Source organism: Guyanagaster necrorhizus, assembly GCF_019112545.1.
Source record: "Guyanagaster necrorhizus MCA 3950 unplaced genomic scaffold BT62scaffold_4, whole genome shotgun sequence".
Lineage (NCBI taxonomy): Eukaryota > Fungi > Basidiomycota > Agaricomycetes > Agaricales > Physalacriaceae > Guyanagaster > Guyanagaster necrorhizus.
The window spans coordinates 1,510,839-1,534,832 of record NW_025064883.1 but is presented as its reverse complement, the minus strand read 5'-3'; the positions used below and the strand labels follow the sequence as shown (position 1 = coordinate 1,534,832).

The 23,994-nt window shown below is 48.1% G+C and overlaps 11 protein-coding genes across 11 annotated transcripts; 7 read left to right on the top strand and 4 right to left on the bottom strand.

Moving 5' to 3' along the window:
* Window positions 1-1,098: 1,098 nt before the first annotated feature.
* BT62DRAFT_1072763 (uncharacterized protein) lies at window positions 1,099-3,101 on the top strand. Its single transcript, XM_043178890.1, has 4 exons — window positions 1,099-1,282; window positions 1,337-1,436; window positions 1,496-2,002; window positions 2,055-3,101. The coding sequence occupies exons 1-4, from the start codon at window positions 1,151-1,153 to the stop codon at window positions 2,936-2,938; spliced, it is 1,623 nt and encodes a 540-aa protein (XP_043044233.1). The 5' UTR covers window positions 1,099-1,150; the 3' UTR covers window positions 2,939-3,101.
* On the bottom strand, window positions 2,950-5,749 carry BT62DRAFT_985025 (PARP-domain-containing protein). The gene is made up of 14 exons (XM_043189905.1): window positions 5,445-5,749; window positions 5,344-5,392; window positions 5,201-5,288; window positions 4,945-5,150; window positions 4,528-4,897; window positions 4,412-4,478; window positions 4,106-4,362; window positions 3,873-4,059; window positions 3,811-3,822; window positions 3,736-3,758; window positions 3,612-3,684; window positions 3,515-3,555; window positions 3,319-3,463; window positions 2,950-3,259 (listed from the first exon to the last, which is right to left on the bottom strand). The coding sequence occupies exons 1-14, from the start codon at window positions 5,715-5,717 to the stop codon at window positions 3,200-3,202; spliced, it is 1,851 nt and encodes a 616-aa protein (XP_043044232.1). The 5' UTR covers window positions 5,718-5,749; the 3' UTR covers window positions 2,950-3,199.
* A 404-nt stretch (window positions 5,750-6,153) lies between these two features.
* BT62DRAFT_1001522 (uncharacterized protein) lies at window positions 6,154-7,326 on the top strand (the record flags this gene model as incomplete). Its single annotated transcript, XM_043176751.1, has 5 exons — window positions 6,154-6,196; window positions 6,251-7,011; window positions 7,064-7,117; window positions 7,174-7,209; window positions 7,264-7,326. The coding sequence occupies 5 exons, from the start codon at window positions 6,154-6,156 to the stop codon at window positions 7,324-7,326; spliced, it is 957 nt and encodes a 318-aa protein (XP_043044231.1).
* A 157-nt stretch (window positions 7,327-7,483) lies between these two features.
* On the bottom strand, window positions 7,484-8,654 carry BT62DRAFT_1072760 (FMN-linked oxidoreductase). Its single transcript, XM_043178889.1, has 2 exons — window positions 8,448-8,654; window positions 7,484-8,395 (listed from the first exon to the last, which is right to left on the bottom strand). Exons 1-2 carry the CDS (start codon window positions 8,613-8,615, stop codon window positions 7,550-7,552), a joined length of 1,014 nt encoding a protein of 337 aa, XP_043044230.1. The 5' UTR covers window positions 8,616-8,654; the 3' UTR covers window positions 7,484-7,549.
* Window positions 8,655-9,062: 408 nt separating this feature from the next.
* Window positions 9,063-11,110, top strand: BT62DRAFT_532513 (phospholipase C/P1 nuclease). Its single transcript, XM_043181285.1, has 15 exons — window positions 9,063-9,270; window positions 9,326-9,341; window positions 9,394-9,468; window positions 9,522-9,559; window positions 9,621-9,652; window positions 9,704-9,766; window positions 9,823-9,834; window positions 9,888-9,959; window positions 10,022-10,026; window positions 10,082-10,176; window positions 10,347-10,437; window positions 10,485-10,664; window positions 10,713-10,784; window positions 10,846-10,893; window positions 10,954-11,110. Exons 1-15 carry the CDS (start codon window positions 9,185-9,187, stop codon window positions 10,984-10,986), a joined length of 918 nt encoding a protein of 305 aa, XP_043044229.1. The 5' UTR covers window positions 9,063-9,184; the 3' UTR covers window positions 10,987-11,110.
* A 309-nt stretch (window positions 11,111-11,419) lies between these two features.
* On the top strand, window positions 11,420-13,688 carry BT62DRAFT_1001519 (uncharacterized protein; the record flags this gene model as incomplete). Its single annotated transcript, XM_043176749.1, has 9 exons — window positions 11,420-11,531; window positions 11,586-11,694; window positions 11,937-11,972; window positions 12,022-12,108; window positions 12,184-12,206; window positions 12,264-12,613; window positions 12,656-12,804; window positions 12,897-13,093; window positions 13,330-13,688. The coding sequence occupies 9 exons, from the start codon at window positions 11,420-11,422 to the stop codon at window positions 13,686-13,688; spliced, it is 1,422 nt and encodes a 473-aa protein (XP_043044228.1).
* A 95-nt stretch (window positions 13,689-13,783) lies between these two features.
* On the bottom strand, window positions 13,784-14,820 carry BT62DRAFT_1001518 (uncharacterized protein; the record flags this gene model as incomplete). Its single annotated transcript, XM_043176748.1, has 2 exons — window positions 13,784-14,546; window positions 14,597-14,820. The coding sequence occupies 2 exons, from the start codon at window positions 14,818-14,820 to the stop codon at window positions 13,784-13,786; spliced, it is 987 nt and encodes a 328-aa protein (XP_043044227.1).
* A 45-nt stretch (window positions 14,821-14,865) lies between these two features.
* Window positions 14,866-16,185, top strand: BT62DRAFT_532297 (uncharacterized protein). Its single transcript, XM_043181283.1, has 3 exons — window positions 14,866-15,226; window positions 15,277-15,350; window positions 15,425-16,185. Exons 1-3 carry the CDS (start codon window positions 15,141-15,143, stop codon window positions 16,141-16,143), a joined length of 879 nt encoding a protein of 292 aa, XP_043044226.1. The 5' UTR covers window positions 14,866-15,140; the 3' UTR covers window positions 16,144-16,185.
* A 41-nt stretch (window positions 16,186-16,226) lies between these two features.
* BT62DRAFT_1001516 (uncharacterized protein) lies at window positions 16,227-19,095 on the bottom strand (the record flags this gene model as incomplete). Its single annotated transcript, XM_043176747.1, has 5 exons — window positions 16,227-17,558; window positions 17,610-18,567; window positions 18,617-18,623; window positions 18,676-18,796; window positions 18,844-19,095. The coding sequence occupies 5 exons, from the start codon at window positions 19,093-19,095 to the stop codon at window positions 16,227-16,229; spliced, it is 2,670 nt and encodes an 889-aa protein (XP_043044225.1).
* Window positions 19,002-20,470, top strand: BT62DRAFT_532314 (TRAPP complex subunit trs31). Its single transcript, XM_043181284.1, has 5 exons — window positions 19,002-19,468; window positions 19,518-19,714; window positions 19,761-19,885; window positions 19,939-20,085; window positions 20,150-20,470. Exons 1-4 carry the CDS (start codon window positions 19,176-19,178, stop codon window positions 20,050-20,052), a joined length of 729 nt encoding a protein of 242 aa, XP_043044224.1. The 5' UTR covers window positions 19,002-19,175; the 3' UTR covers window positions 20,053-20,085; window positions 20,150-20,470.
* A 446-nt stretch (window positions 20,471-20,916) lies between these two features.
* On the top strand, window positions 20,917-22,802 carry BT62DRAFT_978697 (MFS general substrate transporter; the record flags this gene model as incomplete). Its single annotated transcript, XM_043189367.1, has 8 exons — window positions 20,917-20,937; window positions 21,183-21,531; window positions 21,587-21,648; window positions 21,711-21,738; window positions 21,791-22,057; window positions 22,113-22,181; window positions 22,239-22,609; window positions 22,659-22,802. 8 exons carry the CDS (start codon window positions 20,917-20,919, stop codon window positions 22,800-22,802), a joined length of 1,311 nt encoding a protein of 436 aa, XP_043044223.1.
* Window positions 22,803-23,994: the final 1,192 nt, after the last annotated feature.

Here is a 23,994-nt window from a genome sequence, read left to right as displayed (position 1 = left end):
CTTTAGTCTAGTGAATATGAAACAGACTCGGAAGATGGAAAGCCAAAGCTTCAGCTGAGGCCTGTATTCGTTCCCAAATATGTGTATTAATCTAAACATCCTGCGTACGGTCTAACACGATCAAGTACAGGCGCAATCGACTCACGATTGCTGAGAAAGAGGATCTTAGGAGGAAAGAGCTGGAGCTTGAGGAACGGAAAAAGCAGAGCCACGACCTCGTAGCAGAAAGCATTAGGCGTAAACTAGCAGAAAGTGAGCATTTCATGCTAATCTTTTTTGTACTTATCGGGCATTCAGAGGAGAAGGAGGATGATATTCCCCATGTTGATGACACCGATGGCTTGGACCCTTCTGGCGAATTCGAAGCTTGGCGACTGCGCGAACTTGGGCGAATCAAGAAGGAGAAGGAGGAGGAGATCCGCAGAGAAAAGGAGCGAGAAGAAATTGAACGTCATAGGGCCTTGCCTGAAGCACAGCGCTTGAAGGAAGACCTCGAACACGCTCAAAAGCTTCAGGACGAGAAGCCCAAGGGCCAGCAGAAGTTTCTTCAAAAGTATTGGCACAAAGGCGCCTTCTATCGGGTACATATATCACTTCAGTATGTTTCGGGAGTGTCGCGTTCATGGGGTGCACCTCCCCCACTGCGAAATGGACAGTCATGGCGATCGAATGACGATGTCCGAGATGATGGTAGCCGAAGCAAAGACCGTGGACATGACGACTATGAGCACACGTCGAGGGGATGGTGGTTATCTCCGCCATGACAGAAGTAAACCGGGTGACCGCTACGATTACGATTCTCGGGACTCGAGGCGCAGGTCCCGATACCCACGTCGCGCGCCCGAGAGATTATCGACACAGGGAACGGCAGCGTTCCCGAGACCGTCTTGATTACCGAGATGATAAAGAGAAGCGAAGACGGATGAGTTAGAAGCGTAGATTGCAGTTAATACAGGTTAACACTTATCTTTTGTTGCATTCGGAAGGCCGCGATAGCCGATCTCTCTCGGGTACAGTCAGAATGTCATGATTGATTGCGTGGGAAATTCTTGATCGTGACGCGGAAGTCAAATCATCGTATTACAAAAACTGATAAAATATTACCGCGATGGGTCGACATCGACATCGACTTACTTTACACTGACGTTGCATGCAAACGATGCCGAGGACGGTAAAAGTCGCAATAATAGGCAGTGGCTTGGCTGGTCTTACCGCTGCCTACCTTTTAACCAAGCCCTCCGAGGACGAAGATCCAGGCTTCGATGTTCACTTGTTTGAAAAGGCCAGCACCAGCACCATACGACGTGTACATAAAAATCTCACTATTCTGCTCCAGACGTCGACCTTTGGGATGGACAGTTTCTCCATATCCTTACCTCTACCGGGCCAGGACCAAGACTGGAGAGTAGATGTTCCGATGCGCTCTTTTCAAGGAGGTGACTATCCGAGCTAGTGTATTGTCCGCCGACGTGCTGACCATATCGTACCATTTCAGGATACTACAGACAACTAATAACACTCTACAAACACCTTGGGGTCAAGTTCGCACCACGGGATTTTTCCTACTCTTTCTCGCTCCTTTCCACGTCAGAAAAGGGCCGACATATAACAGCAGAAATCATATACAACGGCTCCTCAGGACTTGGCGGTGTGAGCATGCCCTCGACTCTGGACAACAGCAAGGCGGACCTGGGGTTAACACTGCGGGCGGCCTCGAAAGCTTGGACAACCGGGTTGTTTGTCCTTTGGTCTATCCATGTCCTTTTCTGCTATCTGAGACTGCTGTGGCTCTCGATTCCTGTGGTGCGATCAGCGGGAATCGAAACCATGACTTACAAAGCCTGGGTCAAGCAGACACATCCTACTGGTCTCCTCGCTAGATGGACAGGATTCGACGATGTTTGGACGGAATTCACTCATGCCATTATGGTGCCATTGTTCTCTGCTGTATGTACCGCACCGGAGCAGGAGATTCTTGACCATCCCGTCGAGGAATTTCTAGGCATGGAATTGTTCCTACTTTGCATCATCGTTGTGATTCACGATTTCTTCAGATTATATCTGGCTTACCCTGGGAACACATCATTATGTAGTGGTCGATGGTGTCCGGGATGTCGTCGGGAGACTCGTCTCCACCGTCCGAAATGTCCATCTATCACACCTGATTTCCTCCATCCAAGCCGACCCGGATGACCCGGATCTGGTATCCGTGCATTGCACCAACGCTGACGGTCTCAAGACATACTCCGGCTTTCATCATATCATTTTTGCCACCCAAGCAAACCGCGCAGTCCCACTTTTGTCGTCCTACGCGTCTTCACTACCGCATGAAAAGCGTATCCGGCGGGAAGCAGCCGAAGAGCAGATGCGCTGCTTGGAGAAATTCACATACCGCTCTACCCTTGTTATCAATCACACGGACGAAACCCTTCTCCCGGACGATACACGAGATCACCGGGACTTGAATCTAATTTATACCCGTGCAGGCGCTTTAATAACCACGAAAACAGTATCACCGCAATGTCTACCATCCTCATACACCATGGCGACTCACATCCTCCCCCGACCACAAGGATTTCCCGCTCATCTACCCTCGGTTTTCCAAACCACAGATCCAATCGTCGAACCTAGAGAGGGACGGATATTGAGTGTGGCGAAATTGGAACGAGCCGTTTTAACGCTAGAGTCGAAACAAGCTTTGAAGGAATTTTACTGTGCGAAGGATAGAAAATGGTGGCCGGGACCCTGCGAAGAGGCTCTGGGAAGGTTGCAGGGTGCAGGGAGACTCCGAGATAGCGGTCCAGGCATATGGATATGCGGCTCGTTTGCGTATCCTGGGATTCCGCTGCTGGAGGGATGCGTTGTTAGTGCCAGGCTTGTTGTGGAGCGGGGATTATACAAGTCTGAAGGCGTACGGCCGAAGCATCCGCCTTGGTGACATAGGTTAAACATGGTTGTAGAATTTTACTAGTGGTGTACTACCGCTTTATACCTTATCGTCATGTAATTAGGAACGTCAATTGCTGCGAGCAGACATCTCGAGAGGCCGGTAGTTATGCGCATACATGATTCGGAACCCTAGAACAGGCGCACCGGTGCGGAACATCCATTTAACGAATCAATTTGACCAAGAACACGTGATCATAAGCAAGTTTGCACCAGTCCGATTGAACAGTTCAAAGCAGTTAATAACCAACCTTCACATCTTCACCATCAACAAATACTTCGTACGTATCTGAGCAACATCGTACACGATGTACTGCACGAAGTATTTGTTTTCAACACCAGTTTTTGGAGTAGATCAAAAGGGACGCGTACCTCGTTATACTGGAGATAGCCACCCGTAGCAACGTCGGACCCTCCTCCGTCAGGCATATGGCAGCCGATGAGTTCATCGTAACCCAAAGACTTGCCAGCGTCCTTCCATTTCGTCGGCTGAGTTCTACCCAAACCTTTCGTAGCCCTGCCAAAGCAATTCGACAGAACGCTCAAGGACCGGAACGATTGAAATCACCTTTTGTTATTCTGTTTGCAGGTCTGATCTGCATTGTACTCCTGAGCGTAGTGAGTTGATCAGCAAAATATGTTTGGATTACGGAAAGCATGCGTACCGCATCATTTCGCTCATAGAACGGTTTCGCTGCGACTTCACAAAGAAGTAAAATACCGGTGCTGTTACTCAAGCTGTGATGTAATCATTCAGAAAACGTTCCTTAATAAGAGAAGTTGACCGACCCTGGATAGCAATATCCAGCAGACTAGGCTCCAGATAAGCACCGAAGGGCAGCAATGATAGATTCCCGGACCAACCTTCGACATCATCTGGACCAAAGAAGTGAGTGGGTCCAAAGGATCGCGACTAAAGAACTTACATCTGCAAAGTAAACACCTTTACCGAACATATAGCCATTTACCGGTGCCTCTGGAGGGGCAATGCGAAGTCCCTGCGAAAGTATGCCTGCAAAGTTTGTCGTCCTCGACCCATGCCACAGCAGCAAGCGTTCTCCATCTTCCACCTCGTGGAACCCTCCTTGCTCCCAGCGTTCCTGCTCTCCGGGTCTAACAGCAGTTTAGCATGGTGTAAAATACATTGACTTCAACAGACCTTTCAATTCTGTAGATATGCTGCACCTTGACATGAATATGACTGTGGGTGGCACCGTGTGTGTCCCGGGCATATGCCTCGAGGGTTATGAATTCCTGGCTATCCCTGGCGAGAGGTTCCATCTTGGAAAGACGGAGCGAGTTGAACTGCGCGTCGAGAGGATTAATAGGCACCCCATCGATGTCAGCATTGGTAGAGGAGGCGATGAGCTTAGACACGATTTCCATGTCGCCGAGAGCATCCACGATTTCTAATTCCTAACTCATCCCGTCAGTCAGCCTGAGAAACCAAACGAAAAGAATGAACTCTTTGAAGTCTTTGTTTGGTGTCAATAATCATTGGCCTCTGTCGGCCAAAGTCGTGAGGAATAATACTACACACGAGCAGGAGTTGGTTGAAGTCACTTGGGTTACATTACGTACGAGTAATAGGCGCTAGTTAGCTGTTCAATCGCTGTACGCTGGTTACCGCCATTTTGCTTTACGACATCACAACTAGGGTCACCTAGGACCTCAGAGAGTGTCTTCAGAGCATTGAATCCACTCAAAATAGTCGCCTTGGACAATTTTCCGAGAGGAAGTTTCCTAGCATCATAATTCATGGATGACAATGTTGCGTCAATAATGCTGGTGGAGAAAATGAGCCTGCAGAAGTCTTGAACCTGAGGCGCGAGGACAGAATCAGGAATAGGTTGGTTTTCCTTCTCCGCAGGAACCTTGCTACTCCCACCCTTCTCGTCTTCTTTATTCTCGTCGTCTTCAGCAAAGTCGCGTTCCAGCCAGATATATTTCCCTGAAGAAACAGTCAAGATAACTTCATGCTGTGTACAACCACGATACCTCTCTTAGGAAGCATGCCGACTCGGGCTTCCCAGGCGACGCCGGCTTTGGACTTGAATTGTTTCTTGAACTCATGGACGGCCGTTGCAGGAGGAAAGGGACCTTTACATTGGGATTGGCCGTTCTCTCCCACGCGTCCCCAACGAGTGTACAGCACGCAGGAAGAATTGGAGCTTATAGGGTGCAGCAACTGGAGAACATAGAACCTGGCGAACTCATCAAGACCCTTGAGGATAACTTGGATGGAGGATAATACTTGTTCTTGTTAGAACCACCACTGATATTAGTCTGGTTGAGCATGGCGTCCCACACACCCTCATCATTTGCATATACTTGATGCGAATCTTTTCGTTGTTGGTATTATGTGCGTGAAGGTATAGACTGTAGGTATATACGTACGAACTCTCCCCGACTGGGGATCAACAGGAGCTGCACCCCTTTTCAGTACCTGGGAGGACCTTGAGCGTCATCTTGGCTGAACAGTGTTGGAAGACACGCACCGTAACGATCTTCTCAGGCTCAGCATCCGCAACAGTCTCGTCATCATCATCCTGTTTTGCCTTTTTCGCTTTTTTACTGGCAGGTTTCTTTGCAGGTGGGGCATCCTCCTCGTTCTCCTCGTCCACAGGGCTATGCGCACGTTTGGTTTTGGCTTTGGACGCAGGCTTGGCTGGTACTGCTGCGTCGTCTTTGCTATTGGCCTGGATACGCATACTGGAGCGTGTCGAAGCAGGAGCAGTACCGTCAGCAACAACTTTCTTGCGAGGAGGCATGGTGATGGAGGGAGGTAAGAGGTAAAGGCATCTGATGGTCTGTTTAAGTAATCAAACAGGGGTCCCGAGTCACATCCAAAAGAGCGATCGTCGGGAGCGCGGACCCGACCCGACGACAGCTACATTTGGGAGTAAAATCACGTTGTCGATTTGATTTTGTGCAGAGCTATTTCTGTATGCCCTTTCACAATCCTTCACACCAATTTCACATACCACTCGCTAGTGGAACGAAAGGGTGGAATTCCGCTGGAAAAGGAAATTTTCAGAGGGTGCCCTTTCACATTTGCCACGATGTGCTGTTACTCGATAGTTTTTGATCGCATTCTACCTCTTGCTGTGATCGTCATGTCGAGAATGCCTATGTTCACAAATATAAAGCGGGGGGACCCGACTGCTCTTTTCTTTGTCTTCCTTTGTCACCCTCATCTCCCTCAGCATGTCCAGTTTTCCCTCCTCTCTCCAGTTCCCTACCGAGCACTGTACGTGGATTTGGTTACTACGTGTTGGACTCTCCACTGACGCTCCGTTTCCAGCATACGTCCCTGATGGCCAAGGTCTTCAACCTAGGCAGTATGTCTTCAATGTCATTCCTAACGACACATCTCCATACCCTGACGTCGCGTCTCTGTCACCCGATTCCATCGACACTCCATCTCCATCTTCTTCTCAATACGACGAACCCACTGCCGTCAAGGGCTCTTCTCGTAGGAAGAACCATATTCCCCGACCTCTAAACTCCTACTTCATCTTCCGCAAAGACATCATCGACAAGAAGATTATTACCAAGGACACAGAGAACGACAGTCGTCACCTTTCTAGAATCATTGGAGAGTTGTGGAATAACCTGTCGTCCGAGGAGAAGGAATGCTATGACCGTCGCGCAGAGGACGAAAAGATTAAACATCAGGATCGCTATCCCAACTATGTCTACCAACCACGGAAGCGTACCACTCCCCCCAAGAAGAGGAACGCTAAACGGAACTCGCCAGAAGATATAAACAGGTCCAAAGGCGTTGCGCATTTGTTATCTGCCGGCAAGACAGGCTCGGATCTGGAGGGCGCTGTGAAGCAAATGTCTGCGACTCCTCAACCCCAACCTCAACCTCAGGCTGAGGTCGAACCTCAGAAGAAGCGCGTTTCTGAAAAGCGCGTTCCTCCGCCTGCTCAAAGTCCTCCCGGACCTCAGGGGTGGGAGGCAGATGATGTGACGCATCAGGTCGAGACCACTATTCCATCTACGAGCTCTCTCGACGAAAGCGCCTTCTCTCCCGCTTCCTTCGAGTCGGAACATATGGTGAGCCTTTACATTTGTTGTCTTTTCTTTTTTGCCCAGTGTTAAGTCTCAGACCAACCCCTGTATTCTCAATACTGGGTATTACGATGCAAGCGCCGAACTTGAGGTGAACATATTTTGCTATTTAGCGGGTTCGAATGTTCAACGGTCGCTGGATTTCAGAATCTTCTCGCTACATATACAAATTCAAGCGACTTCGTAAGTACCTCTACGCGCTGTCATTGGTATATGTGCTCAATCACTCCCTTCCAGACCGAAGTCGATTCATACGATGGTATATACCGTCTGGTCTCGGATTCGTGGCCTTACCCTTGATCGTTCATCACGTATGCTTTGTCACAAAATATATCGGTATTGTAACGACTACGCTAACGATTTACTTGTCTTTTCTTCAGTGTCTATTGTATTACACCCCATTTATGCTCTTTGGAAACTTTTTTTCAGCGCAATACACACAAACTGTTCAACTTATCATATTAATAACTCATGTACAATTTATTCATAACACACAAGTATGTACACCGATTTGATACCACGATCACTCCCTCGACAATATCTGAAAGGCTTTGATGCCCTCCTTTCCGAGGAACGTTGCACACCCAACGACTTGAGCGCCAGCTCTATTCATTCTCTCCACAGCCTGCCTGCTTGTCACGCCACCTACACCAATGATCACCATCTTCTCAAGCCCATCGTACTCCTTCGGCCTGTTTACATGCAGCAGTTTGTGGAATGTAAACACATTCCCCAACGAAAGAGCATGCAGTGACTCGCCGGCCAACCCACCCAGTCCAGTCGGAACCGCAAAGTCGCTACCACTCGTACTCTCGTTATGTGCCACCTGATCCGGGTACAGCAACGAGTTCCCCAACGTATTCGTGCACGTCAAAAAGGCAAACGGGCTGCGTTTCTTCATCACGCCCCCCGCACCCATCGTAGCGGTGGAGAAGTCGGTCAGGACATTTAGCACGTCCTTGAACTGCTGTTGATGCACGTACGGCGGGAGCTTGAGGCCGATGGTCAAAGTAGGGTCTCGACGGTTCTCCATCTCGAGTCCGTTCAGCAGCTCTCGGAGGTCATCGAATATGTATCCTTTCGGTGGCGACCCTGGGATGTTTGGGCAGCTTGTATTGAGCTCGACGGCGATTCTGGAGGTAACACCAAGTTGACGGTCCCCAATATTTGTCCGAAGAGATTGGATGGCGGCAATAGCAGATTCAAGCTCTGGCCAAGTAGTGGCGGTCACGCTTATGATGAAGGCTTTGTGTGAATTGGATGATGCAGCCTTGAGGATGGTTTCTATCCAAGAGATATAGTACGATAGAGGATAGGGGGAGTAACCATAAGAGTTGAGTGAGGTGATGGACGTTATTGAGAATGCGACCTACAGAACCATTAGTGAGAGCGAAACTATATAAGGAGACGTAATTACTGACTGCGCCGTTCTCATTATCTTTGTATCCATGCAAGGAAGCGGTACGGGTAGTAACTGCACCAGTAAATGGGCAATTGTAGAGGGCTTCTAGCTGGTTGAAATCGCCTGCCCAAGCACAGGACGAGTTGATCAACGGTGGAAATACTGTGATAGTATTGATTTTTGTCATGTCGGCGTTGTCAAAGCCTTCAGAAGTGACCGAAACGTGTGTAAACCGGAGAGAATGATAAGAGGCAAAGATAAGATTGCCGGTGGCAAATATCGGACCGGTTGTACAGCCACAGCCGCTACCGGGCAACCTCGCTACATTCACATGCCAAGCTCTTTACTTTCGTTCAGAGGCACGTTCGTTTGTATCCCCCTAGTCAGCCAGTCGCTTATTTTACTGGTGCACTCATATGCGCCTGGGAAATTCCAAACAAGTCTGTGGATTCCCATTGCTCTTGTTATACTGCTCGGCAACAAAATATTTTCTCTTTACTTGGCGACTTGACAATCAACGTCAAACATTCTTCCATTCGTCGATCCAAAATTCCCCTTCACATAATCTACCCTTACGAACGAGCATGGACCCTCAATGTCCTTTTTCATTTATAGGACATCTATATTTACGACGCCCTCCACATGCTGCCAGTGGTGGTCCATTGCCTTGGCCCTCGTGTCTAATTTCAGCCTAAGAGGACTATAAATTCGCGACTTTTGAGTTTGTCTATTTGGATCTGCCTGCCCTTCTTCACTATGTGGTGCGCTACTCTTACTGCCGTTTTCGTCTCCCTCCTCCCCAAGGTTCACGGCTGGGGAGCTAGCGGACATGAGGCCGTCGGGTATGTAACATTCTCTTCCTCTCACATCGTCCTTGGTCTCATATTTATGTCACAGCGCAATTGCCCAACAGGTTTGCATCAATCTCACTGAAGGGTGCACGACATAAATGACATCCGACTTAGTTCCTTGCATCCGAAGCGTCCTCATTTGTAGCGTCTACACTTGACAGCGGGGAAACGCTCAGTTCTGCAGCACCGGTACTTTTGACTACTTGTAGCCAGACGTCTACTGCACTGACACTGCATCGAAGTGGGCCGATGATGTTCGATCTGAGTCTGCATTTGCGTGGTCGGCAATCTTTATCCTAGCCCCCGCGCAACATATTATCTCACTCCCTACACAACAATAGGTCCGCGCCTTTGCATTTCGTGGATGCGGAAGGTATTTCAACGACATTCGTTCCGCATCTCCGGTACTAAGCATTTTTGTTAGATGACCCTCCTAGTTCTTGCTCGGTATCTGAGTCGCGAGACTGCTCGGACGGAGAATGTATTCGTAAGTGGCACTACTACTGCTCGCTTTTTGGAATTGCCGCTGATGTCTGGTGTTAGTCACGGCCATTGGTTCGTTCCTGTCAACATGTTCTCCTCCATCACTATGTATTCAGTTGTCTTAGCAAATTATACCAGCAGAGTAGTCGACGACTCACTATCTCACGAGCAAATTTACGAGGCACTCAAATTCCTGGGTGAATATTTCTTTTCTCAAGCAATTCTATCGTATTGTTTCTGACGAGGTTTTATTCCATAGACCACGTGTGTCTCTTGCATTTTTCACTTCCACTGCGATCAGACTAAGTATTTCGTATAGTTTATTGGCGACATCGGGCAGCCCCTTCATGTCGAAGCCTTCGAACTCGGTGGCAACGATATCAAGGCGAAATGCGGCGGTTCCAGTACCAACCTGTGAGTGCACATTCTTTTCACGTTCAAATCGAGATACGACATAAATACCCACCTTTCTCTGACAGTCACGCTGTGAGACTTAACTTCATCAGACTTTCTAAGTACTAATCTGTCCCTTTAGGTCTGGGGTACGCATCTCGCATTCTTCACGCCAGTGACTCCTGACAAACCCAAGATTCCGGCCTGATCAATAAGCGTTTGAAAGCAGATTTTGGCAGCTCCGTCGCAACGTGGGCGAACACTCTTGTTACTCGAATCAAGGTGGGCTTTTATTATCACAGTGCCAACATGTCACTCATCTTATCCAGTCCGGTGAATACGCAAATCTGACATCAGATTGGATTTCGTGCTCTTCGACTACAGAGCAAGTTTCACGTAGGGAATTGAGGAACGTTGAGACTGACATTAAGGGCCATCTGGCTTCTCGGTCAACAACCCCTTTGGAATGTCCCCACATCTGGGCCGTGGAAGCCAACGAACTGAACTGTGTATGCTATCCCATTCTCTTCTTTGCCTCATGCTTAAGGCCTTTCAAGGAATTTGTCTTTACTTACACTCAATTCTCGGACCTTTGTTCGACTAGCTACTATGACGGTGCTATTCCTTTGGCAAGTCTTGTTTCCCAATTCAGCTGTAGTTTCTCCGTCTTGATTTCACAAACGTTTATAGATTGAACTTCAACTTGCGAAACAAGGATTCCGTTTGGCTGCTTGGCTGGTTCGTACTCTTATTCACATATGAACGTACTGGTTCTAATTTCTCTCGATCACTTTTCAGAACGTCCTTTTTGACGGCAGTCCTAATCTTTGACATATAAAGAGAAGCCGGATGCTCGTATGGCAATACTGTCGCGTTTCGTACTTGCTGTTTTACCTGGTGAAATATGGCTTCTACTGTTATCGGAGCAAGTAGAAGATGCTCTTCGGCCCGAACATGTATTGCGAGAGGGTACCATGTGGACTTCGACGCATGTTGCACATGGAACCAATAGATATGGACTAGGGGTTCGGTCGAGTAAAAGATACAAGTTTGGCACAACGCTTCTGTGAGGAGTTGTCAATTCCTCACCATCATGATCAGGCTTTGAAGTATCGGACATCGTTTTGGCGCGATGTCGCTTTTCCGAATTCCGTGCACTTTGTCCGTTACCTTTGCTCAGTTGACCGAGGAAGAGTTAGTTCCTTTGGTCGAAGGCTTTGCAGAATTCTCTGCAGAAAGTTCATTGACGAAGTGAGTGCCGTTAATGACCGATGATTCCACCGTTACTCCCCTGGTTGATCTCCAAGTCTTTGCTCCTCCCGTAGTTCCTCAGGGAGGACAAAGTTGTCAAGTCGAGTTATTGACCCATAGTTTTGGTACATTTGAAACATGTAATCTTTTACTTCTCATCGGGATTAATATCTATATAGGCGACGGCTCTTACAACAATGCCGTGGTTACCTATTCCTCTCCCACCAACTCTGAATGCGGAAATATTGGACAATGGGCTGCTATCAGCTTAAACATTTCAGTCTCTTCGTAAGCTTTTGACGCGCCGCGTGTACTACTGTCTTTCTTACTTTATTTGTCTCGTTAAGCGACGGCACATAATACGATCGTCTGGGTGTAGGTACTACTGTGTGCCTTAGCACAAGATTTTAATGATTCTATTGATGTACAGTCCATCTACCTGTTTCACGTTGAAAGCAAGTCATTCCCACGTAGAACCAATTTGATACATACTTATATGAACCTGGAATTATAGTTTGGTGTACTTCAAGTGCGGAACCCACCGAGACAGGAACAATATGGAATACGTGCGTCTTCAAATACTGAAAGTCGTTGTGGTGACTGAACCGCTCTCAGAATTAAGGATGTCACTCATTTTACTCCGCTTTTTGCTGAGGATGGTGATTTCATGATGGATTTCGGCAACATCATCTCTAAAGAACTGTGCGTTCATTCGATTCTCTGAGTTCAACTCGAAGTCGCAATAATACCAATTGAATTGACGACGTGGTTTTCCAGCTTACTTGACGGTGTCTTAAATGGTAGATCCCGAGGCCCTATCACTAAAATAATTCCTGACGACGGGCCATGACCGACAGTGATTATAACGGCAACATTTTACGCTCCTACGCCAGACTTCCCAACCCCAAGGACATCCGATTTCATTATTCCACTCTCCAATCTATCTCCCATGCTAGCCAATTACTTTACCTTGGATACTGATACGGGAGGTACCACCCTGGTGTCACTGCCAGGTAACACCGTAGAGGCCTACGTCAAAATCTTTTGCTCGGGAAATTCAGCGGAGAAATTCTGGTATCTGAGTGCGTTTGATGGTGGATTCCCGCTTCTCTGGAATGACCGACCACCGATTTCAGACACACCTGATAAATTCACTCAATACTTCCCGGACTCGACAGGATTGATTGGCAAGGGGCCTTTTCGCGAGGTCCAAGTCTTAGTTGATGCCAAACTTGTCGGCGTTGTATAGCTATACGCCACGATATACACCGGCGGCATCACACCTTCAAACTGGCGCCTGTTGACTTCATACGGCGCATACAATGCACCATCGTATTGGATTGACACAACCCCCGTCCTCCCGGTTCTCTTAGACGGCGAGGGACATAACACCCCTCGGTGTTCTGGGCCAAGGGACTAATCACTCTATCAATTCAAACTGGTTTGTTTCAGAGTGTGCATGTCAGGACAAGATGCTCAAAAACATCCAGGTCCATCAAGGTTTACGAGGTCCCCGATCTAGACATTCAAACTCTTGGTGGAGCCAGCGAAGAAAATGAAACCGTTTGGACGAGAGTTATTGTTCATCGTGACCTGGATATTCAAAGCGAAATATACACGTCGGAAGGAACCAAGACTGTCACTTTCACTCAGTCGCTGAATTACATCAATGATAGGCTGGATCCAAGTATGAGATACTGCTCGAGTCTTTGAGACGCCTTTAAAATACTCACTAATAGTGGGGCAACCAAACTACGACTAGAATCACCGAATCTAGGCACGGAGGAAGTCAGGTCCTTCTAAATGCATTCGAGTATCCGTTATCTGTGTTCTCGAACTATTCCTTGTATGAATTACAGTTTGGTGAGATCGAGACCGCGTTAATCTCTTGGGCGTCGAGCAGCTAATTATATTGAAATTCAGGTGGATACGGATCCGAAGTTAACCAGACGCATATTCGGGCTATCCAGTTCCCAACCGGCCCTTATAAATCCATTCATTCCGTGCAGCATGCCAAGGGTTGGGTAGGTATGGACGATTGCCCTGGACCGAGACACGCGATCAACGGGACTGGTAAGACTGAGCAGACATTTGCGTATGTAGACAGGCGCGGGGCGACATATTTTCGGGACATTGTTGCAAAGAACGATGGATGGGTCCACGACCGAGTAGGGGGTACACTGCGCGCCGCAAATCGTCCGGTGCCAGACAATCAGATATATGGGCCAGATGGTGGGCCAGGTTTCAGAAGAAGACACGTACCAAGAGACCGGCTAGTATAAGGGGCCCTAAGCCACGCCTTAGTTAGTATATAACGAAAGGCAGCCTAGTTTGAATGTGTAGCAAGACAACTGCCCCAGAACAAGCTAGCATGGATTCAACCCTCCGAGAGAGACGAAGAATACTTGTCGAGCCTCTTGCGCAAGGGTCCAATGACGCCAATCTTGCGCAGAATAAGGGCAAGCTCTCCCGCGATCCTTCTCCGTTCATCCTCAACCATCTCCTTGGATTCCAACAACTCCTTGACCGCTCGAGCCAGGCGCCCTTTCGGAGTAGTACCATTGGGCGTTTTCATAGGCTTGTTTTTACCCTTTCGCTTCACTTTTGGAACGGCTAAGAGGGGCTCCACGAATTCCACCCTAAACCTCCGAAGTGCGAGAGATGCGATCGGAATAATGCGGTCTAGGGAACTAGCAGCCTCTGCACACGACTCCGCTAAAATCAAAGCCTCTGCAGGATCCCCATCACTGTACCCCCATTTTTTTAATTCGTCCAACCGCTTCTCCTTCAGCTTGTTAGATAACTTCTCTCGCGTGTCACTGACAGTGACGGTTCTGGCAACATGCTCGAGAACGTCGTTAATGGACAGCCAGCCTTTATCTTCGTCAACGGCTCGTTTTACGTAATGGCGATTGACGTAGTTGAGAAGACGATTAACGGATTGAGCGCCGGCAGAATAGCGATTGAAACAGGGAATAATGTAGTCAATCAAGGAGGAATCATCCTGAGGGGCACCAAGGAGTAACTCGCGGGCTGTATCGGCGAAAAATTTGTCTAGTTGTCCGTAAAGGTCTGTCCCAGTGGTAAGTGTGGTATCTTCGTTTTTTCGAGAATTGTAGTTTTCAGTCTGGGCTGTAATACTAAAACAGGACTTAGACTTTTTTGTGACAGATAGAAATAGTTGACATACTAGTTGTAACAAGCTGAATGGATTCCCGAATAGAATTCGACATCAATTGCTGGGGCTTTAGAGATATTGTTGGTGGGAGACTTTATGATGTGATTCAAGGCTGGCAGCAGATAAGCCCACAGAGACGACAAGGACGCTGCTGGATTGGCGCTACCAGTGGCAGGATTAGGGAGAGGAGGCACGAGAGCCTGTCTTTCGGGCTGTTTTCCTTTCGACGTTGCCATGGTCGTCCGACTTTGAAAAATAACTAGAGCAAATACGATGATCGTTCCCCATTGCCTAAAAAGGCGCTCTCCTTCTGATCATAACGAACTGCTATCTGTGCTTCGATACCGGTTGATATCCTTAAATATACGGCGGTGTTCTGGGTCACCATTCTCCATCGTGATGCAACCTCATCATGGATCTTCTGTTCCAGGTATATAAAATCCACAGATAACCAAGGGACTCTTCAGCTGCGCTCACTTCCGTTTCCTCGAGTTACTGGCTAACTTTGAGAGGTCGCACACAAGCTGGCTTGTTGTACATTTCCAAAACCTTAAACATGCTCCACTGCGATCCCAAAACATACGTCTTGCCCCTTTTTGTGATATCCCACGCCGCATTTTTAGTATCTGCAGCTCCTGTTAGGTGAGAGCCTACGTAATTCTTTTCTCTAGATAATCACCTTTTCGCAATAGGAACTACACAAAGCGTCTTGCTGACGGCGAAGTCAAGACCGTCAAGAGGCAGGCAGCTAACAATGAGAATCCTGGTCAGTCTTATGTCTCCTTCTAGTTCCTTTCTATATCGATGGTTCCAACAAAGATTCTGTCTCTGAGCTTCCAGGATTATTACCAGCGCTCGAGAACGTCGCTGCTCCAAGTGGCCCAATCACGAGTTCGATCTCTGGTAACAGTGAACTGTCTTCTTTGTTCAAGGAAGTAGCCAAGCTGGCCTCCGGAACTACCGTTATCAATGTCAACGTTGGTGACAAAAACCTGGGTTCTTTACTGTCTGACGCAGCCAGCGACACTAATCCATCGGGCGGGGCGGGATCTGATGCCACAACCGATACTTTCGGTGACACAGCGTCAGGCGGCGATGATACTAGTCCACCGGAGGAAACAGGCGATGCTGATGGTTTCGGCGATGACGCTACTGTGCCTAGTGTTCCTAGCACGACAGGAAATGGCTTGCCGTCGTCCACGAGCAACCCTGGGTCTGATGCCGCAGATGACGACGACGACGGTGACATGGACACAAAATTTTTCGATTCGGCGGTTCAGGGTGACTCAGACGGGGATGATGAGTCGGATACGGATACCAGTTCGGACAGCTTATATCTCAGATCAGGTGCTGTAAATGGGACAGCAGCATCAGGCTCAAATTCGACGGATAGTATTGACGACTCTTATTCTGATACGTCGGGCAGTACACCACACAGCGGTTCGGGCGGCTCGCTAGGGGAAGCACCAGCAGGAGGAGAAAATGGGACTTCCATTTTCAAGATCTCTGTCCAGAATATTCAAAAGATCAACATCGAGAAAGGAACGGTAACATCTTAACATATCATATACTTTCCAATTGTCTTACTCTACCCACGATCATGCTGTATTATTCTATGCAAGGTGCTACAATACGATTCGGACTACACGATCCCAAGAACAACCGTCGCCCTCAAACTAACCTTAGATCCCTGAAGGTTGATAATGTTACCTTCGTCATCGGCATCATCTCCAACCGGTTTATCCTCCCCCTTCAACGAACTGCTCTTCCATCCCCAACTCTGACTAATCTTGAACACATCTGGGCTGCTCTTATACCGTGTCTGTGAGCTACCTATAGGATTTGCGCAGTAGATCATGAAGTAGGCGGAAACACTCGATCGAGGATCTCGGTATGGCTGAGAAGGCGCGGTACCCGGGAGGGTATACGGAAGGCTGTATGGATACCCATGCGTATCTCGGTAACTCGGTGCGGTCGAGCTATTAGTACCAGGCCGATCCGGGAAGGAGTGATATGAGGGTAAAGATGACGACAAAGAAGGACTCAACGACGGTGTCGTGCTATGCGTTGGAGTCAGAGGACTAGGGTTAACGGGCGGTGCGGGTTGAGATGTAGCGCTTGATGACGATATTACCCGACTGCGTCCGGCACTTGTGCTTTGACTGTGGTCAGACGGACTAGACGTCAAGTCTCTGTCGTTGCTCTGTCGTACTACCAATGGATTTGGCGCACTTCGGGCGGGAATTGCTTCCACAGTGCTCTGTCGACATAAGTATATGCCTAATTGACTAGTCTGGCTGTCCTTGCCCGAAACCGTGGATTCCTTCTTCATAACTTGGATGTAGACGTTGAACAGGCTACCAGCATACCAGATGGTTTGGGAGTGTAATTTTTTCTTCTCCTTCAAGTGATCGGTATCCCAGAATTCGACTGAAAATCGGAACGGAGGGTAAGGAGAGTAGATGGCTTTCGGATCGGTGGAGGCGTCTCGTATCGAAGTCGGTGTGTAATAATTTGGTAGAAGACCAAAGAAACTTGACTGGTTAAATGTGATAGGATAGCTTGAGACCTTGTCGGACTGGAACTTGGCATTTAAATTTTCTTCAGAGGAGAGCGAATAAGGAGAGTGAGAGTGCGCGAACAACTGCTCCATCGATATTTCCTTGACTTCGGACGATGGCCCACCATTTTCGCCAATTCGTAAAGCCTGGTCGACGGGAACAAGATAGAATGGGCCGTCTTTATGCTTGATGCCTCCATTGAGGAAATAGTCTCTCGAAAATGTTATGCCAATGTCCTTTTCTTTGCCTTTAACGGAAGCCAGTGTTGGTGTAGAAGAAGTAGGACGGAATGTAAGGTCGTGTCGAAGAAGGGTTTGAGACCAATTCGCCGCCTGGAGTACGGACAGGGACACGTAGGGTTGTTCTGTTGTGGGACACACATCGGATGATATCTTGATAATATCTTCTGGCACCTGCATACGCAGTGAAGCACACACAAGAAGTCATTGAAAATATGGGCTCACCATGTTAGCATAGTATATTCCAGTTTCAAACATCTCTTTCCAAATCGCCTCCTCACCTGAATCTATTCCACCCTGCTTCCTCCGCAGTTTAACGGCTCGCTTCGCGAAGTCGTATCGTTCCATCTCATCCCTTGCGAAAAAAGAATCCGACGAGATGAGGGCTTTGACCCAATGAGGGCTTAGACCACCGCGCCTCCATATCACTGGGATAGTTGGTATCGTGACAGAAGTACTGGCCGCATCTACGACTTCCGCACGAATGGCGGAGTCCAGGGTTTTTGCTCGGCGTCGAATTGTCTTTGGGTGAGAAGGTAAGGGAGGAACGTCCTTGTCCAACACGCCCTCGACAACTTTCTCTTCGTAACTGAGAATATCAGGACCCCAACGAGATAGCCAGGCTGCAGCAGCCTCGCCAATCTTGTCCGACACTGCGCCGTAATGAAAAGTCACAGGCTCTGGCGGAGTCTGACTACGCGACTGGGTAGAAGCCGGATGAGATTTGAGCGACATGCCATCTTCAGTCGGCTCGAAAGAAGAAGTAGGAACCGAATTTGGACGGTTGTTCCTCGAAAGTGACGGTAAAATAGATTTGTCATTGTCGGAATCTTGGTCTTTCAGGAGCTCTGCTACACTCTCCAGCCCCACCGCACCCTCAGCGGCACCCTCCGAACGGGTGCACTTTCCGAGAGAGAAGTTAAGATACTGGATGACGGTATAGGGACCGAGGGTGCCGCATATAGATGAAAGCGCTTGAGAAGCTAAAGAAGGGATAGATAGGTAAATGGATGTGGCAAGAAGTGACAGCAAGAACTGGGGTGTTGCGGCCTGGTGACCAGGAGGTGTCTCATGCTTGGACTGATACGGGAAACCTGGGGTTAATGGGCGGGAAAAAGTTGGCCGCAGACATGGACAAACATGCAGCGGCGGGCCACCTCCATATAGGCGAGAAACACAGACTCTGTAGCCAAGGGTCGGTTCACTGAACGAAGACTAGTAAGGATACTCACTCGAATGCTACACCATCAATAATGAGACAAGGCTGCAGACAGATATACATTACACGGACCTGCACGAGTTATGTTGTGATCATCAAATACAATGTTAATTTCGTCCGGGCCTGCATAATGGCTCGGCAGCCTAGGCGATGCTTCCACAAAGCCTGCAGTGAAGAGCGAGCGAAAAAATTCCTGAAAATAGTCAATTGCTGGCAACGATAGGGGCCTCGCATGCCTACCGACTGGATCAAGACGACTCTGTGAAGATGATATACGGCGTGCCAAGAGCCCGAGATGCGCAGGGCGACATCCGCGGTCTTGCCGTCGAGGAAAGCGTGATAGAGATGAGATTGGAGGTCTTGAGGTGACGGCAGAGGAGAATTCATGCGACGACGGCGCCTGGAAGGCAGGGACGGAAAGGGAAGTGCGCCAAGGGCGACATTAGCGGATGATAGGCCCAACGATTCATCGGTGACGCTTGCTGCTGACATCGAAGCATGCCCCCGTGCCTTACATATTTGGTCGGAGCCAGTATACCCTTTCCACCCTGACGGCCACCACCTACCTTCCCATGGCATACTCCCAGCCCCATCCCAGGCTCTCTGTTCTCTCAAATTCTTCTCTTTCATCTGTAGAGCATCTCTCACCAACTACCAGTTCTCGTTATTCTATTCCTTCGGCCCCATCGATAAACACAGCTCTCGGCACCAATAAGCAAGCCCTCTCTCGACCAAACATATACGACAGGAACCTTAACAAACCTCGCGTAACTGATGTCTCTGGCGCCGCTTTTAGCTTTCTGTTCTCAGAAATTGTGCAGTACACCCAGAAACGCGTGAGCGGTATCAATGATCTCGAACGCCGGTTCGTCCCCTGCCGTACAGTTCTTGTATTTGTTAACAATTACCGCAAGACTGAATACTCTCGGCTATCGTATCGGCACCCGAGTCCTTGAGCTCATGGTATGGCGTGCAGAATCATCCTCCAAGACTCCGAAACGAGAAATACGGCTCCTACCTTCCTTGATGTCCATTCATACCCAAGTCTGGCGGGCCGTCTTTGGAAAGCCAGCGGATGCGATCGAAAAGAGCGTCGAGAATGCAGATGAATGTATGCCATCACAACACATGTCGTCTTCTTACTCTCATGTTTATAGATATGATCATTGACAACGACCCATCTATTGAGCGTCATATCTCCGTTCCCAAGGACATGAGTCAATTAAGCTGTTCGTCCTTCACTGCGGGTATTGTTGAAGCCGTATTGGATGGGCTAGGCTTCGTACGTCCAGACCGTCTTCGGACAATACCTGTCACTTATCTTATCTGATATAGCCCGCTCGCGTCACCGCGCACAATACACCTACAGCCCAATTTCCTACCCGGACAACGATTCTAATTAAACTCGAAAAGTCGGTTCTGGAACGGGAAGAACTGCTGAAGCAATAGTCATATGCATCTGGTACTGTTGTGTATTACTGTGTAAGTTTGTAGTCTATGATTAATCCTATCAAGTCGCGCAATTTGATATCCATCCTCCCTTCAGGCATCTCATTCATAATACCACTGTATTGCGCCGTGTGAAACAGCACATCGAAGTTAGTCTGCCTGTCGGAGACGGCACTAGTCTCCCTATCTGGTGATCTCGTCCGAGCCCATGCTTTATGATTGTTGCGAGAATTCAGGGTAGAAGATAGGCCTTCGATCGGTATCTATGTATACAAGACGACTACAAGATAGATATCTTTTCGATATTGAAAGACAGCAATATCCGGACGTTGGCGATGATGGCGTTGTTTAGTATACGGTGATACCGTCCACCCCAAATGGCTTTCGGAATATGTAGCCATGGCCGAACCGTCTTATAGGTCTTTGTGGTGGAAGGCCGGACCTCTGATTTATCCCTTTGGTAAATTGTTAAGTTGTGTATAATTCCACCTAAAATGAGTACTTACAGTCTCGCAGTTCACGCTTGTTGATGCTGTGACCACGACAAAGCTCGCGAACTTGCAGCACTGCTGAGGTAGCCTACACAACACAATTTCGGTGACTAGTTCTTTTCGGAATGCAGCCGGAATGAAACACCCTGTTGTTACACATGCACGTCTTCTGTTTGCTCAGTAACGAAAACTTGTACGTTGCTTCAGGCTCATATGTACTCTTCGATCGACGTTCTGTATGCCAGATGGGGAGTCACCGAGTGTCGGATTTGTCATGTTTTGATGACTGATCATCGGTGCGGCTATCCGTCGGAAAAAAGTCCACCGACATTAAAATATGATAATGACTCGTCTTCTTCCAAAAAAGCCCACCATGTCCACTGACGTCGAGCTGGTTAGTTTGAATCAGACACGGTATGCGTTCCTTTCTATTTCATGGTCTGTGAAAGTTAATATTACTTCAGGAACACTGATGATTTGGACCAACGAACGATTGACCTTGAAGATATGATCGTAGACGCACAAACAACCAAAGGAGCTCACGATATCGATGAAACGCCGTTAAACATATCATCGTTACCTCCCATGGTTAGTCGTTACCTTCAATGGCTTTGCCAAAATTCAAAGCATCCCTCACAGGACCGTGGGTTCCATGCCTGGGCATACCTTTTCAGTGCATGGCTTCTCGAGTTCCTTGTCTGGTCTTATCCCTTCTCTTATGGTGTCTTTCTCAACTACTACACTTCCCACGAGCCTTTTCAGGGCACTTCTTCGTCGCTCCTCGCCCTTGTCGGGTCTCTATCTACAGGATTAATGTATTTCGCCTCACTTATCATCCTTCCCGTATTCTCGCGATTTCCAGTGCATAAGAAGAAGGGAATGTACATAGGGCTGGTACTATGTGTCGCAGGTTTATTTGGAGCAGCTTTTGCAAGAACACCCGGTGTTTTACTATCAACGCAAGGAATTCTTTATTCAGTTGGTGGCAGTAAGTGGTATTTAGCTCATGTTGATGACATGCAGTGAAGGTGACTCTTGCACAGGTTTGTTATATTTTCCTACCATGACATATACGTTTGAGTGGTTTTCTGAAAGAAAAGGATTGGTGGGTCGTCGCACATATTTGGTTGATTCGCAAATGGTCTGACTTTCTCGATCCATTCAAAGGCGAACGGCATCATCTTCTCGGGCTCTGGTGTGTCCTCGATGCCTAAGTTTATCGGATAGCTCACAACTCATATTTTCAGGCATTGGAGGTGTCGTGATGCCAATGGTCATCAAGAGTCTCCTGTATAAATATGGCTTCAGGACTACTATGCTAGCTCTAGGAGCTGCCTTCACCGTTTTTACCCTCCCTGCACTGCCGTATATCAAGTCGCGAGTCCCACCTTCCCAAGTTGTCCACCATAGACCCATCGATACCCAATTTCTCAAGTACAAACCCTTTTGGATTTTGCTCACTGCGAATTTAACTCAAGGATTGGGTACATTCCTTCCTACATTGTATCTGCCAAGTAGGTTGTCCGTCTTTGTGGCATATTGAGCTGCACTCATTTGATCGGCTCGTAGCTTTTGCAACAGATCTAGGATTAAATAACGCAGCCTCCGCAGGAACCTGGGCACTGTCATTGATGAACGGTGCGCTGATTCCTTTTTCTAATGACCTAGTTATTGATATGCAACGCCGCTCTGCAGGTACTTCTGCGCCGGGTTGTGTTTTCCTTGGCTATCTTTCCGACAGGTTTGATTTGCGTATATCCATCTTCCTGTCCGCGCTCGGTTCTTCCTTCGCTGTTCTATGTATATGGGGCTTCACTACCCACCTCGCTACTCTGCTTGTATTCGCGGCCGTCTACGGCTTCCTTGCGCCCAGCTGGTCTGCACTGTGGACCAAGTTTGCATCAACAGTAGGGGGTGACGATCCCCACTTGTCATCAATGTTGATGTGTATCTTCATTGCCGGGAGAGGCGTCGGTAACACTTTATCTGCACCTATTTCATCTGGATTGTTACATCCATGGGCGCTCACTGGAAAGTCTCAGTATCCATACGCATTGAAGGGATATGTGAGTTATGAAAATATCTTTCTCGAAGCAATTAACAGTTACGATGTAGGGGCCTTTGATTCTATTCACCGGCACAACACTGTTGTTGAGTATGCTCGGAGTCATATATCGTCAACTCAACACAAAGGTACTGCGCATGAGGATACCCAGAAGGCTCAGACATTCGATGTCAAAACCTCGTAGTGAAATTTAAGTGTCTGTATCTTTTTATCATCGTCGCCGCATTGTCTTGTCGCGTTGCTGTTTTGTCGTGGCCATACCACTCTTCGCTTTGGTTGCGTTGATAGCCTACATTCAAGAATGGGTCATTTGACGGGCAGGGCGTCGAGAATTTGGGTGTTCTTATCTATAGGCACACCTCCCAATCTCACTGCTAATTGTCACGACGACTCCTACTTAGTATCTCTCACCCGTTAAACAGTACCAAAAGCATGCCTGCATCACTACAGATCAGACATTCTAAAGCCACAAGTTGTCCTTCCCCTTGATACTCTGAGGCGACTTCTTTGGTCGCTGAGATTATACCCGGAATCGTCTCGTCGGTTTGATAGAAGATCTAATGCACCAGTAAGAGACAAATTGCAAGTGTCGTGTTATCTATGATCCTCTTTCCAGTGAACAGATACCGGAGGCGCTCGAGTTTCTCGGTATATCCGTCCAGTTCTTCCGCTGTCCTTTCTGACTCTTGCTTACGATTCCTAGTCAGATCGCTTAGCTTTCGCTTACGCCCATATGATCATTGAATATCAATGACGGTTTATTGGTGACGTCGGTCACCTTCTCCGTGTCGAAACATCTGGATAGATATGTATCAGACTGGGTTGGCGAGCTTGTTGGGCGGATGAAAGTTGCATTGCTTTTTGTACTATATCTACGTCTATGCACAGCCAAGCATGCAGAAGTTCACTGAGGTCGGGCTGGTTATCGTACTCTTCTATCACTGATCTGGCAAAATAATGGGTTGTATACTATTGAAACGGACGTCAAGAACTATCTGGCCGCACGAGATACCACTCCTTTCCAATGTCCGTATACTTGGGCAACAGAATCGAACAAGATTAGATTGCGTACAGACTTCCATCCTCCCTTGTTTGCCGACATTGATAGTTTTTTAGTTTGTGTTTACCTATCATAAACTCTCTGACTTCTGCTTGTCCAGCTACTATGGTGACGTTATACCTAGTAGGCCAAGTGCGTCGGCTTTCTTCTCCACAAGGTGATATGTTTCTGGCAGATTGAAGTTCAGATCGCGACGCAAGGCTATCGCTTGGCTGCTCGATAAGGAGCGCCGATCGACCCTACCTGTCATACAATCTATTGACTCTCCATGTGAAAGGTTGAACGTCCTTTTTGATGATGACACCAACCTTCAGGTTTGAAATACA